This window comes from Moschus berezovskii, chromosome 13 (genome assembly GCF_049115385.1).
Source record: "Moschus berezovskii isolate FMDL1 chromosome 13, NW_MosBer_1.0, whole genome shotgun sequence".
In the NCBI taxonomy this organism is placed as follows: Eukaryota; Metazoa; Chordata; class Mammalia; order Artiodactyla; family Moschidae; genus Moschus; species Moschus berezovskii.
In genome coordinates this window covers 15,327,828-15,345,211 of record NC_142472.1, presented here as the reverse complement: position 1 = coordinate 15,345,211, position 17,384 = coordinate 15,327,828, and the positions used below count along the sequence as shown (strand labels likewise).

Below are 17,384 nucleotides of genomic sequence, written 5' to 3'. Positions count from 1 at the left end.
CAAGTCTCCAGATTTCTTTCCTAAGGCAACCTCTCCAGTCTCATCTAATCTGGCTAAAAATTACTTCAGTTCAGTTCAGTTCAGTTCAGTCGCTCAGTCGTGTCCGACTCTCTGCGACCCCATGAATCACAGCACGCCAGGCCTCCCTGTCCATCACCAACTCCCGGAGTTCACTCAAACTCATGTCCATCGAGTTGGTGATGCCATCCAGCCATCTCATTTTCTGTTGTCCTCTTCTCCTCCCGCCCCCAATCCCTCCCAGCATCAGAGTCTTTTCCAGTGAGTCAACCCATCACATGAGGTGGTCAAAGTATTGCAGTTTCAGCTTTAGCATTAGTCCTTTGGCTCCTAAGTCTAAACCTACACCCTTTAACCTTCAGGCAGGTCCAAGTTCACTGAAACAGGGGTTGGATTTTGCTTCTGCCTTCTGTTCTTCCCTTTGCTGTCCTTGAAGTTGGGGCTGCCGCCACACTGAGGAGTTAGAGTCTGAACAAGGGTCCCTAGAGCCCTGCTGTCAGGGGTCATCCTGCTCCTTCTAACACCACTCAGGACCCCAGAACACATGCTCCATTGTGTTATGTTCTAAGATGACTTGGTATTACCTTAGGAATCCAGATCTCTGCCTCCCTCTCTCATTTCAGGCCCTTCGCCTGAGGAGCTCAGCCATGGGGAAGACCACCACAGGCCAGATAGTCAATCTGCTGTCCAATGACGTGAACAGGTTTGACCAGGTGAGCTGCCCCCGAGGGATCCTCTTCCATTTCCTGTTCTTCGCACTGCATTCAGCTTATTGGGATGCCAGGTGCCAGGGTTTGGTGTCAGCCAGGGTTCTGTTGAGAATGTAAGACAAAGGTTCTATTTATCCAACTTTCACTTCTCCGTGTGCAACTTCGATGTAATTATATGTATTGTTTCATAAGTGAGAGCTTTGTTTTCCTAATAATACATAGGCAGCAGTGTTCTTGCCCAGCTTGGGTAGTGTCCTAAGGGGTCCTCCTGGAGCGGCCCTTCTTGGCACGTGGTGTGGGTGTTGCTGAACAGTCTTCCTCCTCCTCTAGGTGATGAAGGCCTGGTGGTCAGGGATTGTTTTTCCCCCTGCACCCTGTTCAGTGCCTGCTTCATAGGGAGCCTTTAAGTGGGTGGTCCCCAGACACAGCCTCCTATCTGCTGTCCCCGCACACTCTTTTTTCCACTGACCTTAATCATAGATCACATGACCCAGAACATTGTAGCTGTTGGGCAGATCTGTGTTGCACTAGACACTTCTCTTTCATTCATCAGACATGAAGTAAGGCCCCTACCCACTTTCAGGGATGAATAAAGCTTAGTTTCTGCCCTATAGAAGCCACAGTATATCAGGGAGGTAAACACATAAGTTATTACTGGACAGAGCAGTAGGTACCATAATACAGGCTTTCCTGGGATGCTGGGGATCCCAGGGGATTTGGGGAAGCCCTGAGCTCATCTGTGTTGTGGACAAAATCCACATCTTCCTCCATTGCTGCTGCTGTGATTCTCCTGGGACATCCCTGAAGTCAGCCCTGTGCTGCCCTGGAACAGCGCCATCTGGGGTGAACACTTGGATTTCTGCTTTAGCAGGTTTAAAACCCAGTGAGATCATTTCTATTTAGGTTCCTGTCTGTTCCTTTAGAGCATGTTGTTTCTACACTCTGTCCTTATTGGTTTTTATACTATCCCAAAGAGAGGCAAGGCCAAAGAACGCTCAAACTACCGCACAATTGCACTCATCTCCCACGCTAGTAAAGTCATGCTCAAAATTCTCCAAGCCAGGCTTCAGCAATACGTGAACTGTGAACTTCCAGATGTTTAAGCTGGTTTTAGAAAAGGTAGAGGAACCAGAGATCAAATTGCCAACATCCACTGGATCATGGAAAAAGCAAGAGAGTTCCAGAAAAACATCTATTTCTGCTTCATTGACTATGCCCAAGCCTTTGACTGTGTGGATCCCAATAAACTGTGGAAAATTCTGAAAGAGATGGAAATACCAGACCACCTGACCTGCCTCTTGAGAAACATGTATGCAGATCAGGAAGCAACAGTTAGAACTCGACATGGAACAACAGACTGGTTCCAAATAGGAAAAGGAGTACATCAAGGCTGTATATTGTCACCTTGCTTATTTAACTTATATGCAGAGTACATCATGAGGAACGCTGGGCTGGAAGAAGCACAATCTGGAATCAAGATTGCGGGGAGAAATCTCAATAACCTCAGATATGCAGATGACACCACCCTTATGGCAGAAAGTGAAGAAGAGCTAAAGAGCCTCCTGATGAAAATGAAAGAGGAGAGTGAAAATATTGGCTTAAAGATCAACATTCAGAAAACTAAGGTCGTGGTATCCGGTCCCGTCACTTCATGGCAAATAGATTGGGAAACAGTGGCTGATTTTATTTTCGGGGGCTCCAAAATCACTGCAGATGGTGACTGCAGCCATAAAATTAAAAAGCGCTTACTCCTTGGAAGGAAAGTTATGACCAACCTAGACAGCATATTAAAAAGCAGAGACATTACTTTGCCAACAAAGGTCTGTCTAGTCAAGGCTATGGTTTTTCCAGTGGTCATGTATGGATGTGAGAATTGGACTCTAAAGAAAGCTGAGAGCCAAAGAATTGATGCTTTTGAACTGTGGTGCTGGAGAAGACTCTTGAGAGTCCCTTGGACTGCAAGAAGATCCAACCAGTCCATCCTATAGGAGATCAGTCCTGGGTGTTCACTGGAAGGGATTGATTTTGAAGCTGAAACTCCAATACTTTGGCCACCTGATGCGAAGAGCTGACTCATTAGAAAAGACCCTGATGCTGGGAAAGATTGAAGGCAAGAGGAGAAGGGGGTGACAGAGGATGAGATTGTTGGATAGCATCATCAACTCAATGGACTTGAGTTTGGGTAAACTCTGGGAGTTATTTACAGGAAGGCCTGGCGTGCTGTGGTTCATGGGGTCACAAAGAGTCGGACACGACTGAGCAAATGAACTGAATTGAAGGTTTTGTCTTTCTCTTTTAAGGTAACTATGTTCTTCCACTACCTGTGGGTGGGGCCACTGCAGGCTATCGTAGTGACCACCCTGCTCTGGATGGAAATAGGAATGTCGTGTCTTGCTGGGATGGCTGTTCTTATCATTCTTCTGCTTTTGCAAAGCTACATCGGGAAGTTGTTTTCATCACTCCGGTAAGAGAAACACATCCTAAAAAATATTGATAATACGTAATTGGAACATCCACAGTCTGCTTTATGCTTTTGTTCAACAACAAAACAAATGCCTTCTCTAGTCTCTTCTTTGAATGAGTTGTAGACCCTACAGGCTTAGCCAGTGGACGCTCCAGGCTTAAAATGAAGGCTGATCCTGAAACAGGAACAGGGAAGGCATCCATTCACTCCTCTTGGCACCATATCTGAACAAGCAGAGTGTCCGTCAGCAGAATTTACCCATGTCCAAGTTATTTAAATATTGTTAAATAATAATAATCTTGTAGGCCCTTTTCTCACCACATATATTTTTGTTATGCTTGTGTTGGAACCTTTTCAGGTATTTATGTTTATGTTTGCATTAAGTTATAAGCTCCCCAAGGGCCAGGCTGATCTTCATTGTGTGTTTATGAAGCACCACATTCATAGCAGCACATGTGACAGAAAAGTGGCTGGTGGTGAAGAGCCTTCTGCTGCTGAGTTAGACTGAAGCAGGTCCCAGAGGGTTGGAGGTGGGTGGTTGTCAGGTGATGGAGATGTTGTGCTATTTGGAGGTCACTGAGTTCTTGTTGTGTGTGTGTAGTTCTGTGCTGTGTGTAGTTCTGTGCTTGGTGTCTTTCTTTATTTGGAATTTCCTTTCCTGTCTTTGCTGGAGAGATAGATAGATACTCCCTATCCTTCGAGGCCCTGTTCCAGTGCTACCAGGTCTCTGAAGCTCTTCTTGTTCTCCTTTCCTGGTGGAATTAACAGTCCCCTCTTTACTGCTCCCCAGAACTTCTCTCCTATTTTGTTACAGCACAGACTGTGTTCCTGGCTGTCTCTCTGCCTTCCCTACCTGACCATGACCTCTTTGAGCAAACAGTTTGTATCTGATACATTTCAGGTCTTTCTTAGCCGATGCTGCACATTCTCCAAGTTACTTCTTCAAATGGACTGAACGGTTGACTTCCTAGTTGAAGCCTTTTTCTCCATTTGTACTTTGAGTAGGACCTGCCTATGTTCTAAGCGCAAAGGGCTGTAGAGAATAATTTTGTTCCTAGCCCCACCCCTGTGCCCACGCCTGCTGCTGCTGCTGAGGAAAGTTGGGCTGTGGTCACGAAGGCTCATCTCTTATGTCTGTCTCCTCAGGAGTAAGACCGCAGCTCTCACAGACAACAGGATCAGGACCATGAGTGAAGTCATAACTGGCATCAGAACAATAAAAATGAATGCTTGGGAAAAGTCATTTATAAACCTTATTACCAGACTGAGAAGGTAAGTTTATATATATAGATATCACTCCGTAGTTTCATGCTTTATTTCCTATTCTACTGGATACATTAGCTGTCTTACCAAAGAAGTATTAAAGTTCATCTTCACATTAAGGAGAACTTAAATGCTAACTATTCACTGCATCCCCCATATGTTGCAGGAGGGTTAAGAATAGTGAAGTCATCATTTAACCTGCTCTTTCATTTGCCATCTTCTCTAAGGAAAAAATATAAAATGAAATTCTAAGTAGTTCTTAATACCTCAAATCCCAATAAGCAATGCTTTTAACATAGTATTTGAGACAATGACATTCAAACTAAAATTGTAATTTATGTTGATGACTGATAACCAGGGAGATTGTAGAGACTTGGTATACTTGTATCGAGCCAAAGTGTATGAATCACTATTGTTCGTTGTTGCTGTGCTTAGTCGCTCAGTCGTATCTGACTCCTTGTGACCCATGGACTGTAGCTCGCCAGGCTTCTCTGTCCATGGGACTTCCCAGGCAGGAATACTGGACTGGGTTGCCATTTCCTCTTCCAAAGGATCTTCCAGACCCAGGGATTGAACCTGTGTCTCCTGCATTGGAGGTGGATTCTTTACCACCATGAAAGCTCATGAATCACTATTATTCATTTCAAATGGAGCTATGAAAATACTGTCCCTTTTGTTTTGCTTCATGTGTGTAGACTGTTTTTCCATCTTTTATTTAAATATCTGGTGAGCGTTTCTCTGACCCCACCCTGTCACCTCTCACTTTGCACCTTTGTGGAGCCCATCTTCCTTCTACTCTGGCCTCCAAGCCTGACTGACTCCAGCTCATCTTCAAGGGCCACGTGTGTGTGACTTGCCCTAACTCCACTGCTCCGAGTTACATATCCCAGCTCTGGGCTCCCTTAGGGGCTGTGATGACCCTCTCTGTCTATTGTCTCCAATTTTGTGGTTGCTAATTCTCTTCGCCCACAAGTTCATGAGCGCCTGGAGGGGAGAGGCTGTGACTTGCTGTGAGGAGCTTGGCACAGGACTTGTGATTAAGAATGTTTGTTGAATGAATGTTCAAACCCAGTCTGATTGACCTGAAATGTTTGAAATTGGACAGAAAGCCTCCCCTTACTTGAAAGAGTGAAGTGGTGATACAGTGTGTGGTCCTGGTGTTGGGCAGACCCCTGGGTGTGCACCTTGTAATGTCTCCATGAGGTGAGGGATGGTTTATGTTAATCTGTGTCCACTCCCTAGAAAGGGGCCACTCACACAGGGCACTGAATTCATGTCTTGTATGCTGATGCTTCTTATAAAACCTTTGTCCTACTTTCTTTTTACAGTGAGGAAATTTCCACGATTCTGAAAAGTTCCTACCTTAGAGGCATGAATTTGGCATCATTTTTTGCTGTGAGCAAAATCATGATTTTTGTCACCTTCATCAGCAATGAGCTCCATGACAACCTGATCACAGCCAGCCAAGTGTTTGTGGTGGTGACGCTGTTCGAGGCTCTGCGGTTCTCGAGCACCCTCTACTTCCCCATGGCCGTCGAGAAGGTGTCAGAGGCCGTCATCAGCATCCAAAGAATCAAGGTTTGGTGACAAATAACTTTTTTAAGTTATAGGCAGATTTTACCTAAAATAGCTCCTTTATGTGGTGTCACTGGGTGCCAGTTAGGTGAGATTTAACTCTTTCAGTGCTAAGCTGGCAGTCTTCCCAGGATGTATGTATTCCCCTTTTCTTAGGTGAAGTGTATTAGAAGTACTGTAAGATCCACGCTTGTTTAGGACCGGTAGTATAAATGGCAGCAGCACAGGCTCTTGACGTGCAGTGATGGCTGCAGGACGATTAAAATGTCTAAGAGCAGGAGAAGTGAACAGATGCATCTGCTGTGCTGACTGGAATGACTAGGCAGTGACTATACACAGTCCTGGGGTGACTAGGATTCCTCTCTGGGCCAGGAGGGGAGGAACTTGCTGAGAAGTCCCTGTTCCCTGGGCAGGAAGAGTGACCTCAGATTCACTTAGTTCTCTGTGTGCACAAATGGATTTTTTCCTCCAAAAGATGTTTTCTTGTTGATTTCTGATCTCTACATTTTTATTCCTGTCATTATTTTACTTAGTGTCTAAGCCTGTCTCTAGCTGCCCTCTTCCTTTCAAACTTGTAATTCCGACCATACTTCCTGACTCCTCTTTTAAACTAAATGTCCCTAAGTAGTCAGGGTAAATAAACTAAATGTCCCTAAGTAGTCACACAAGGGCCTGGCACACAGTAGGTGCTCAAGTATTTCTGTTTAAAATGAAGATTAAGTCAGCTCTGTAAAAATGAATGATTTATTATGACTTCATAAGCCCAAGAAGTCTCTCTGTTTTTCTCTAAGTGAGGAAGGGGGACCCATGGTCCTGGCCCTGGATGACTCCAATAGGATTGCAAAAGATCTCAACTTCAAAGCACTCACTAAAAGTCTTCAGTAACTTTAACATCTAGTAACAATCTGTCTGTGAGGTTGTTTTCCATTACCCGCTACAAGCAAGTCAGTCTTTTTGGTAGTATCAACTTTCCTGTATAACCTGTGCTAGGTCTGCAATTCATGGCTCTACTGGCCATTTTTTAAAAATTTATATAATTGGAGGCTAATTACCTTACAATATTGTATTGGTTTTGCCATACATTGACATGAATCTGCCCTGGGTGTACATGTGTTCCCCATCTTGAACCCGCCTCCCACCTCCCTCCCCATCCCATCCCTCTGGTTCATCCCAGTGCACCAGCCATGAGCATCCTGTATCATGCATCGAACCTGGACTGGCGATTTGTTTCACATATGATAATGTACATGTTTCAATGCCATTCTCCCAAATCATCCCACCCTCGCCCTCTCCCATAGAGTCCAAAAGACTGTTCTATACATCTGTGTCTCTTTTGCTGTCTCGTATACAGGGTTATCATTCCATCTTTCTAAATTCCATATATATGCTGAAGTATACTGTATTGGTATTTTTCTTTCTGGCTTACTTCACTCTGTATAATAGGCTCCAGTTTCATCTACCTCATTAGAACTGATTCAAATGTATTCTTTTTAATGGCTGAGTAATACTCCATTGTGTAAATGTACCAAAGCTTTCTTATCCATTCGTCTGCAGATGGACATCTAGGTTGCTTCCATGTCCTGGCTATTATAAACAGTGCTGTGATAAACATTGGAGTACATGTGTCTCTTTCAATTCTGGTTTCCTCAGTGTGTATGCCCAGGAGTGGGATTGCTGGGTCGTACGGCAGTTCTATTTCCAGTTTTTAAAGGAATCTCTGCACTGTTCTCCATAGTGGCTGTACTAGTTTGCATTTCCACCAACAGTGTAAGAGGGTTCCCTTTTCTCCACACCCTCTCCAGCATTTATTACATGTAGACTTTTGGATAGCAGCCATTCTGACTGGTGTGAAGTGGTACCTCATTGTGGTTTTGATTTGCATTTCTCTGATTATGAGTGATGTTGAGCATCTTTTCATGTGTTTGTTAGCTATCTGTATGTCTTCTTTGGAGAAATGTCTGTTTAGTTTTTGGCCCATGTTTTGATTGGATCATTTATTTTTCTGGAATTGCTGGAGTTGCTTGTATATTTTTGAGATTAATTCTTTGTCAGATGCTTCATTTGCTATTATTTTCTCCCATTCTGAAGGCTGTCTTTTCACCTTGCTTATAGTTTCCTTTGCTGTGCAGAAGCTTTTGATTTTAATTCCGTTCCATTCCGTTCTGTCGCTCAGTCGTGTCCGACTCTATGCGACCCCGTGGACTGTATGTAGCCTACCAGGCTTCTCCGTCCACGGGATTCTCCAGGCAAGAATACTGGAGTGGGTTACCATTTCCTTCTCCAGGGGATCTTCCCGACCCAGGGATTGAACCTGGGTCTCCTGTATTGGAGGCAGACGCTTTAACCTCTGAGCCACCAGGGAAGCCCTTTGATTTTAATTAGGTCCCATTTATTTATTTTTGCTTTTATTTCCAATATTCTGGGAGGTGGGTCATAGAGGATCCTGCTGTGATTTATGTCAGAGAGTGTTTCTGCTGGCCATTTAAGTTCAGCTTTTTCATCAGACTGAGTCTTGGAGAAAAATCCAGCCAGCACTTCTGGCACCTTTACAAGCTGATCATGTGTTGAATGGGGTCTCATTTAAGCCTTGGAAGACTGTGACATCTGTTCGCCTCAGAGGTTTTGTTTGTGGACAGGTGCTCAATACATTTAATCCTTCACTTAGGGCATACTTTTCTTTATTTTTTGTTTGAAAGTGAGGTGTTTCTATTCTAATGTGTACACACTGAGTATCGATGCGTTTTTTACATACTTAAGCTGAAACTGGAATTTGATTTTGTGCCTGGAAAATCCTATGGACGGAGGAGTCTGGTAGGCTGCAGTCCATGGGGTCACTAAGAGTTGGACATGACTGAATGACTTCACTTTTACTTTTCCCTTTCATGCATTGGAGAAGGAAATGGCAACCCACTCCAGTGTTCTTGTCTAGAGAATCCCAGGGATGGGGGAGCCTGGTGGGCTGCCGTCTATGGGATCGCACAGAGTCGGACACGACTGAAGCGACTTAGCAGCAGCAGCAGCAGACAAGATATGTAACACATATATTACTCTCCAGGGCCCTTGGTCTTTTTAATCAGTAGAAGTTGATAATAGGTCAGCTGAGAAATTCAAGCAAGGATTTTATGAGGCTTGTGCTGCAGTACAAAGTATGGAAACAAGAAACTAATGTCCCTTTGACTCTTTGAGAAGGGTGGGCTGGTTCCTTAAGTGGGGTGAGGGAAGGGGAGGATTGGTGGTTTGAGCCACAGGGGTGACTTATGTGGTCTGCCCACCGTCTTATAGGTGCCATGTGCCAAGATCATATACATTTCCCTGCTTTGCTCCCAGCAGCTCAGAAATGCCAGTTGGCTTGTGGTGTTTTTTTATGTTTTTGTTCATGATTGCCTTTGCATGTGTGCAGGTTAGTCTCTTAGGATTTCTTTGTATTTTGTTGCTCAAGGAGACATTTGTCCAGGTGCAAGCACTCCCATTAAGGGTCCCAGGTCCCAGCCTGTCTCATCACCTTTTGCTTGTTACTGTGTCAACTTAGACTATGTAAGGCTGTAGTCATGCAGTCAGTGGTTGGGTGGTTTGAACAACCGTGCAGTCTGTTCCTTCCTTTAGCTGATGCCCTTGACAGGCTGACTGTGCAAGGCTCGGTCTTAGTTGGAGTTGGGACTGTAAAAGTGCATGAATGATGTAGTGTCTCCCCTCTGTGTGACTTTATATTCTTCAGGGGACTCAGAGGTAGGGAGGGCAGTGCCAGCTGGGGATGTGCTGAGCTTGTTTCAGTATGGTTGGTATTTGAGATGGGCCCAGAGGGGTGGGCGGGGTCAGTACTCGGAGTGTCCAGGCAGAGGCCCCCTGAGGAGTGTGGACTTAGGTGCTGGTTGGTCACTGGCGGGTGTTAAGCTTGTGGACACTCTCAGAGGGGCTGGAACGTGGCTGACGATGGTGGTAGGGAGAGAGAACTCAGGCTGCAGTGGTTGAAAACCTGCAGACGTGTCCTCAGACCACCGTCCGTCCATCCTGCCTCCTGGTGGACACAGACTCAGGGTGGGTAGGAGTCACTGTGCTCAGTGTTAGGTTCTCAGTGAGCTTGGATGAGAGGAGGAAGGAATGAAGGAAAGCATCTTCCACCAGCTGATATTTGACAGAAATGCAAGGATCCTGTCTTTCTTTTCCTGCACAGGGGTTTCCACATTCAGTTTTGAGCAGTTCTTCTGTTTAAGTAGAAGTTTGCAATCACGTTTATGACTCTGAGGCACGATAGATGGGGTGTCGGGATGTTTAGGGTAGTAGATTACTGTTTATGTGTTGTTTTCTTTCTCAAACGTCCTCACATGCTTGTTTCAGTTTTTCCCCATATGGGTTAGGATTTGGTTTGCCGGTGGGTCCCAGAGGTACCCATGCTAAAGCCGCTTACAGGGGTCATTTATTTTTCTCTCCTGCAAGATCCTTCTGAGGCTCTGTATGGGTTTCCTGGGCTGCGGATACAAAGTACCACAAAACATGTGGGTTAAAACCACAGGAATATTTTGTTTCACAGTGCTGGAGGCTAGAAGTCTGAAATCAAGCTGTCAGCAGAGTCATGATCCCTCTGAATCTGATAAGGGAGCATCTTTTCTTGCCTCTACTAGCTCTGAGTGGTTGCAGGCAAATCTTGGCGTTCCTTGGCTTGTAAGTCATCACCTCAGCCTCTGTCTCCATCCTCAGGTAGCTGATTTTTGTGTGTCCCTCTGTCTCTGCATTTCTCATGAGGACTCCAGTCATACTGGGTTCAGGGCCCACCCTACTCCACTGTGATCTCACTTTAACTGATTACATTTCCAACAACCAAATTTCCAAATAAAGTCACATTTTGAGCTAACTGGGGTTAGGATGTATCTTTTATGTGGTGATACAACTCTCCCCATAACTAGTCCCATGGCTAGTGTGAACCTCCGTGGTGCTGGGACCCAGACTCTTTCTCTTTTCTTATGTTACTCCACTGCATGTGACCTGGCCCCGCTGGCAGCCCCCAAGGCCCAGGCTAATATGGAGGAAGGTCCTGGTTGCTGTCACTCTCCACGGACCTGGATTTAGTCACGGGGCTGCTCCTGTCTGCTTGGGAGCCTGGAGAGAGAGGGCCTCCTTCCAAACTGCCATGTGCAGCTTAAATCCAGGGTTTGTTACCTTAGAAGAACAAGAGCAGATTTCAAGGACAGCCAGCAGTCTCTGCTTCTTGTTGACAGTTTTGGGGACCTGGGGAGTGGGAGTGGTCTAAGTTGTTTGTTCAATTTCTCTATTGCTCTAGCTTTTCTCATTGAATTATATCTAGCATTTGCAAGGCAAGAGGGAGTTTTCTTGTATGTGTTTGTCAGCTTTGTAGCAGTTTATAAGACTTTGTTTTCTTCAACTACTGTGCATCAGTTAGCTGCCAAGTAGTGTAGAAGATAACAAGAAGTGGGAGGTGCAGCCATTCCTGCTGTGGAGGAGAGAGAGCATTGACGAAGAAGAGGCAGTGATTGTGAAACGATGCTTGTGAAATATTTTTTAGGACATAGAAACTTAACACAGTTTTCTTTTTAGAATGATGGCTTAAGTGATAGTTAATGACAAGCAGTGATACGGATTTGACACACACGAGGAGGAAAGCGTTGAGTCCAGGGTTTGCACTCAGAGTCTCTGTCATTGGTTTTGTGTTCCCAGCCTGTCCTGTGCCACCTGCTTCCTGATGGCCTGGGAAGGGCCTTCCTCTCTGTGTTCTAGCAGTGTTGCATGGTGCTTGGCACATGGGGGGATTCAGGTAGTATTTATGAAATAATTTCCTACCAGCTCACCTGTTTACTGTTGGTACTTCAGTTCAGTCACTCAATCGTGTCCAACTCTTTGTGACCCCATAAGTCGCAGGCCGCCAGGCCTCCCTGTCCATTACCAACTCCCGGAGTTCACTCAAACTCATGTCCATCGAGGCGGTGATGCCATCCAGCTATCTCATTCTCTGTCGTCTCCTTCTCCTCCTGCCCCCAATCCCTCCCAGCATCAGACTCTTTTCCAGTGAGTCAGCTCTTCACATCAGGTGGCCAAAGTATTGGAGTTTCAGCTTCACCATCAGTCCTTCCAATGAACACCCAGGACTGGTCTCCTTTAGGATGGACTGGTTGGATCTCCTTGCAGTCCAAGGGACTCTCAAGAGTCTTCTCCAACTTCACAGTTGGTAAAACAAAAGTAAAACAATAAAAATGTCCAGGTTCTAAATGTGTTGGAGTTTGAAGCCGTATTTTCTTCTTAGAGAGGAACCAGTACACTTGTTGAGAAAGTAACAAAGATAGCCTCATGGCCAGGAACTCTTATTTATTTATTTTATGCACATACACACACACTCTATATATGAGTATTTGTGCTATGTTATATATATATATATATATACACTCAGTTGTGCATATAATAATAGTATATTACATACTATATACTATTTAACATTTCGCATGTGAACCAAGACCTAATAAAATACAGTTGTAAAATGATAGGTAGGTATAAATTATAGGTATAAAACTTTTTATTGCAAATTCCAGAGAAGCAGTTGTTTTGTTTGTGCTTTGTTCTTGCAGTATAAGCAATCTATGTTTTGCTTTTTTCTGTAGAACTTTCTGTTACTTGATGAGATAACACAGTGCTACCCTCTGCTACCATCAGATGGTAAAATGATTGTGGATGTGCAAGCTTTTACAGCTTCTTGGGAAAAGGTAAGAAACCTTGCTTTCCAAAATTATGACTGCTAAAAGACAACTGTGATGTAGATTTATTGGAGAATTTTGAGATTTTACATATACTGTAAAATGTGATTTGCTTATTTACTTAGAATATATTATAAAAATTCTTGGAATCAGGGATAAGGTTTGCAATGAATGGAGATTAAGTGTAAAATCAGCCTGAGGTATTTGGCATGTTGCTCTTTTTCTCATTTTCAAGAGAGCTTTCAGTGTATTAGCACATGTTGAACTTAAAGTATATAAATTCTTCTTTTAATTTTTAGTTTATTTTTCATCATGTTTTGTTACAGAGTATTAAATATAATTCCCTGTGCTATACAATAGGATCACCTTAGACAAAAGATATAGAGCACAAATACATCTTTTCTTGAAAACCCAGATCTAATATTTTGAGCTGAAGTGTGAAGTGTCAGTCGCTTCAGTTGTGTCTGAGTCTTTTTGACCCCATGGACTGTAGCCAACCAGGCCCCTCTGTCCATGGGAATGAATACCCACTCCAGCATTTCTGTTGTTGTTGTCCAGTTGCTCAGTCATGTCCAAATCTGTGCGACTCCGTAAAGTGCAGCATGCCAGAATCCCTTGTGCATCACCAACTCCAGGAGCTTGCTCAAACTCATGTCCATCAAGTCAGTGATGCCATCCAACCATCTCATCCTCTGTCGTCCCCTGCTTCTCCTGCGTTCAAACTTTCCCAGCCTCAGGGTCTTTTCTAATGAGTCAGCTTTTCACATCAGGTGGCCAAAGTATTGGAGTTTCAGCTTCAGCATCAGTTCTTCCAATGAATATTCAGGACTGATCTCCTTTAGGATGGACTGCTTGGATTTCCTTGCTGTTCAAGGGACTCTCAAGAGTCTTCTCCAACACCACAGTTCAAAAGCATCAGTTCTTCAGTGCTCAGCCTTCTTTACGTGTCAAACTCTCACATCCATTCATGACTACTGGAAAAACCATAGCTTTGACTAGGCGGACCTTTATTGGCAAAGTAATGTCTCTGCTTTTTAATACACAGTCTAGGTTTGCCATAGCCCTTGTGCCAAGGAGCAAGCATCTTTGAATTTCATGGCTGCAGTCACTATCTGAAGTGATTTTGGAACACAAGAAAATAAAATCTGTCGCTGTTTCCACTTTCTGTTTGCCATGAAGTGCTGGGACCAGATGCCGTGATCTTAGTTTTTTGAATGTTGAGTTTTAAGCCAACATTCACTCTTTTCACTCTTTTTCACCTTCATCAAGAGTCTCTTTAGTTCCTCTTCATTTTCTGCCATTAAGTGGCATCATCTGCATGTTTGAGATTATTGATATTCTGTCAGAATTCTAGATTCCATTTTGTGATTCATCTAGCCTGGCATTTTGCAGCATGTAATCTGTATAAAAGTTAAACAACAAGGGCAACCATATATAGCTTTGACGTACTCCTTTCCTGATTTTGAACCAGTCTGTTGTTGCATGTCCAGTTCTAACTGTTGCTTCTTGACTTGCACAGAGGAGGTCAGGTAAAGTGGTCTGGTGCTCCCATCTCTAGAAGAATTTTCCACAGTTTGTTGTGATCCACGCAGTCAAAGGCTTTAGTCAATGAAGCACAAGTAGATGTTTTTCTGGAATTACCTTGCTTTTCTGTGATCCAACAGATGTCAGCAATTTGACCTCTGGTTCCTCTGCCTTTTCTAATTCCAGCTTATACCTCTGAAAGTTCTCAGTTTACATACTGTTGAAGCCTAGCTTGAAGAATTTTAAGCAATACTTTGCTAGCATCTGAAATGAGTTCAATTGTGTGGTAGCTGGAAAAAAGATGGAAACTTCCTAAAGTGATCTAAAGCTACCTCAAATCCATAAAGAGATAAAATTTGATGAAGAGGTCTCCAGGACACAGTATCTTAAAATAGGAAAGGGAAAAATATGGACTATATTTTGCATATCAATTATGTTGACTATTGTTATCTTTTCGACATTCTAAAAAAATTTGTGTTACTTTATTAAGATGGGTAAATTAAATTAAAGACTTTAATTTGTAGGAATCAGAGACCCCAACCCTACAAGGACTTTCCTTTACTGTCAGACCTGGTGAACTGTTAGCTGTGGTTGGACCTGTAGGCGCAGGAAAGGTAAGTTAATGATATCTTTGTCAGTTTGATGCAACACCACAGCGCCTGTTAAATTCTCAGAATTAAGCCCAGATCTGTGTGTTTGGATTGACTGTATCTAGAACAGTGTCTCTCTAGGTATGTTCATGGATTTTCATTTTACAAAAATGTTTCATGGCGAAATAAATCAGGATAAACGCACACTGTCTTTTCCTTCTTGGTGCTTCCCGTTTCCCTGTTAGAAACTGCCTGTGGGGAATTTGGATGTCTCAGTGAAAGAAATTATTTATGTGACAGCTGTTTGGGATTAAATTAAATCAGACTTAAATTGAAGAAAGTGGGGAAAACCAATAGACTATTCAGGTATGACCTAAATCAAATCTCTTATGATTATACAGTGGCAGTGAGAAATAGATTTAAGGGACTAGATCTGATAGATAGAGTGCCTGATGAACTCTGGACGGAGGTTCGTGGCATTGTACAGGAGACAGGGATCAAGACCATCCCCAAGAAAAAGAAATGCAAAAAGGCATAATAGCTGTCTGAGGAGGCTTTACAAATAGCTGTGAAAAGAAGAGAAGTGAAAACCAAAAGAGAAAAAGGAAAGATATACCGATTTGAATGCAGAGTTCCAAAGAATAGCAAGGAGAGATAAGAAAGCCTTCCTCAGCAATCAAAGCAAAGAAATAGAGGTTAATAATAGATGGGAAAGACTAGAGATCTATTCCGGAAAAGGCAATGGCACCTTTTCCCGTACCCTTGCCTGGAAAATTCCATGGGCGGAGGAGCCTGGTAGGCTGCAGTCCATGGGGTCGCAAAGAGTCAGACAAGACTGAGCGACTTCACTTTCACTTTTCACTTTCCTGCATTGGAGAAGGAAATGGAACCCCACTCCAGTGTTCTTGCCTGGAGAATCCGAGGGACAGGGGAGACTGGTGGGCTGCCGTCTATGAGGTCGCACAGAGTCGGACACGACTGAAGCGACTTAGCAGCAGCAGCAGAGATCTATTCAAGAAAGTTAGAGATAGAAAGGGAACATTTCATGCAAAGATGTGCACAATAAGGACAGAAATGGTATGGACCTAACAGAAGCAGAAGATATTAAGAAGAGGTGGCAAGAATACACAGAAGAACTGTACAAAAAAGATCTTCATGATCCAGATAACCATGATGGTGTGATCACTCACCTAGAGCCAGGCATCCTGGAGTGTGAAGTCAAGTGGGCCTTAAGGAGCATCATTATGAACAAAGCTAGTGGAGGTTACAAAATTCCAGTTGAGCGCTGCCTTGCAGAGGCAATCAGGTTGTGGGGCAAAACAGATACTCAAACATATTATTTCAGCCCAGTGTTGTGAGCACTCCGATGGTATGGATACATACACGCCACATCTGTGTGATGTTGAAGATTGCAAGGAAAGGTGCACATGCACTTGGTCTGAAACAACAGAATACAGAAATCTAATGTCGGATGTGGGCTTCCCTGGTGGCTCAGTGGTAAAAGAATCCACCTGCTAATGCAGGAGTCACAAGTTCGGTCCCTGGTCTGGGAAGTTCCCATTTCCCAGTGGTGGAGCAACTAAGCCTGTGCACCACAGCTGTTGGGCCTCTGCTCTGGAGCCTGGGAGCTGCAACGACTGAGCCCACGGCCACAACTGCTGAAGCCTGCCCTCTGGAGCCTGTGCTCCTCAACAAGAAAATCCCCGTGCACTGCAATGAAGATTCAGCGCAAACAAAAATAAATAAAATTAGAATCGTGGTATGGCAGAAACCAGCATGACATTGTAAAAAAATAAATGAAAAAGATAAAATAACTAAAAATAAATAAAATTAATTTTTTAAATGTGGGATGTGTACATGAAAGGGTGCTGATTTCCTCTATCATGGACTTTGGCTCTGCAGACACAACTCACTTGAGAGTTTTTTCAGTTAATCATCTTTGGCTATATTCTTCACACATAGCTTTTTAAGAGCAAGTGTTTGTCAATAAAGGATACCAGATGCAGGAACAATTGCACTAAACATCAGATATATCAAATACACATCCTGCTGGGCTCTGCTAGAGAAGGATGTTACTGCTGCTGCTCTTGCTGCTAAGTCGCTTCAGTCGTGTCTGACTCTGTGGGACCCCATAGACAGCAGCCCACCAGGCTCCGCTGTCCCTGGGATTCTCCAGGTAAGAACACTGGAGTGGGTTGCTATTTCCTTCTCCAATGCAGGAAAGTGAAAAGTGAAATTGAAGTCGCTCAATCGTGTCCCACTCTTCACGACCCCATGGACTACTGCCTACCCGGCTCCTCCGCCCATGGGGTTTTCCAGGCAAGAGTACTGGAGTGGGTTGCCATTGTCTTCTCCGAGAGAAGGATGTTAAACATTCTCAATTATTCTTTGCTGAGTAGAATTTCACCTGGGGGGATACTCGGGCAGAGTAGATTGTTTATACTATTAATGTATTCCTTATCAGTCGTTTTCATTGTTTTATTCACTTTTTTTTTTTTTTTTTTGATCTCAACTGTGAGGGCTGTACTTTATCCTGTTGAAG

General features: G+C 43.8%; 1 protein-coding gene across 1 annotated transcript in view; it reads left to right on the top strand.

The window, feature by feature from the left end:
- Positions 1-17,384, top strand: part of LOC129544166 (ATP-binding cassette sub-family C member 4-like) — a 153,864-nt gene that overhangs the window by 13,081 nt on the left and 123,399 nt on the right. Inside the window, 6 exon segments of the mRNA XM_088842846.1 lie at positions 642-731; positions 3,029-3,192; positions 4,339-4,464; positions 5,784-6,033; positions 12,636-12,737; positions 14,777-14,866. Of these exon segments, the coding sequence (XP_088698972.1) occupies positions 642-731; positions 3,029-3,192; positions 4,339-4,464; positions 5,784-6,033; positions 12,636-12,737; positions 14,777-14,866 (822 nt within the window).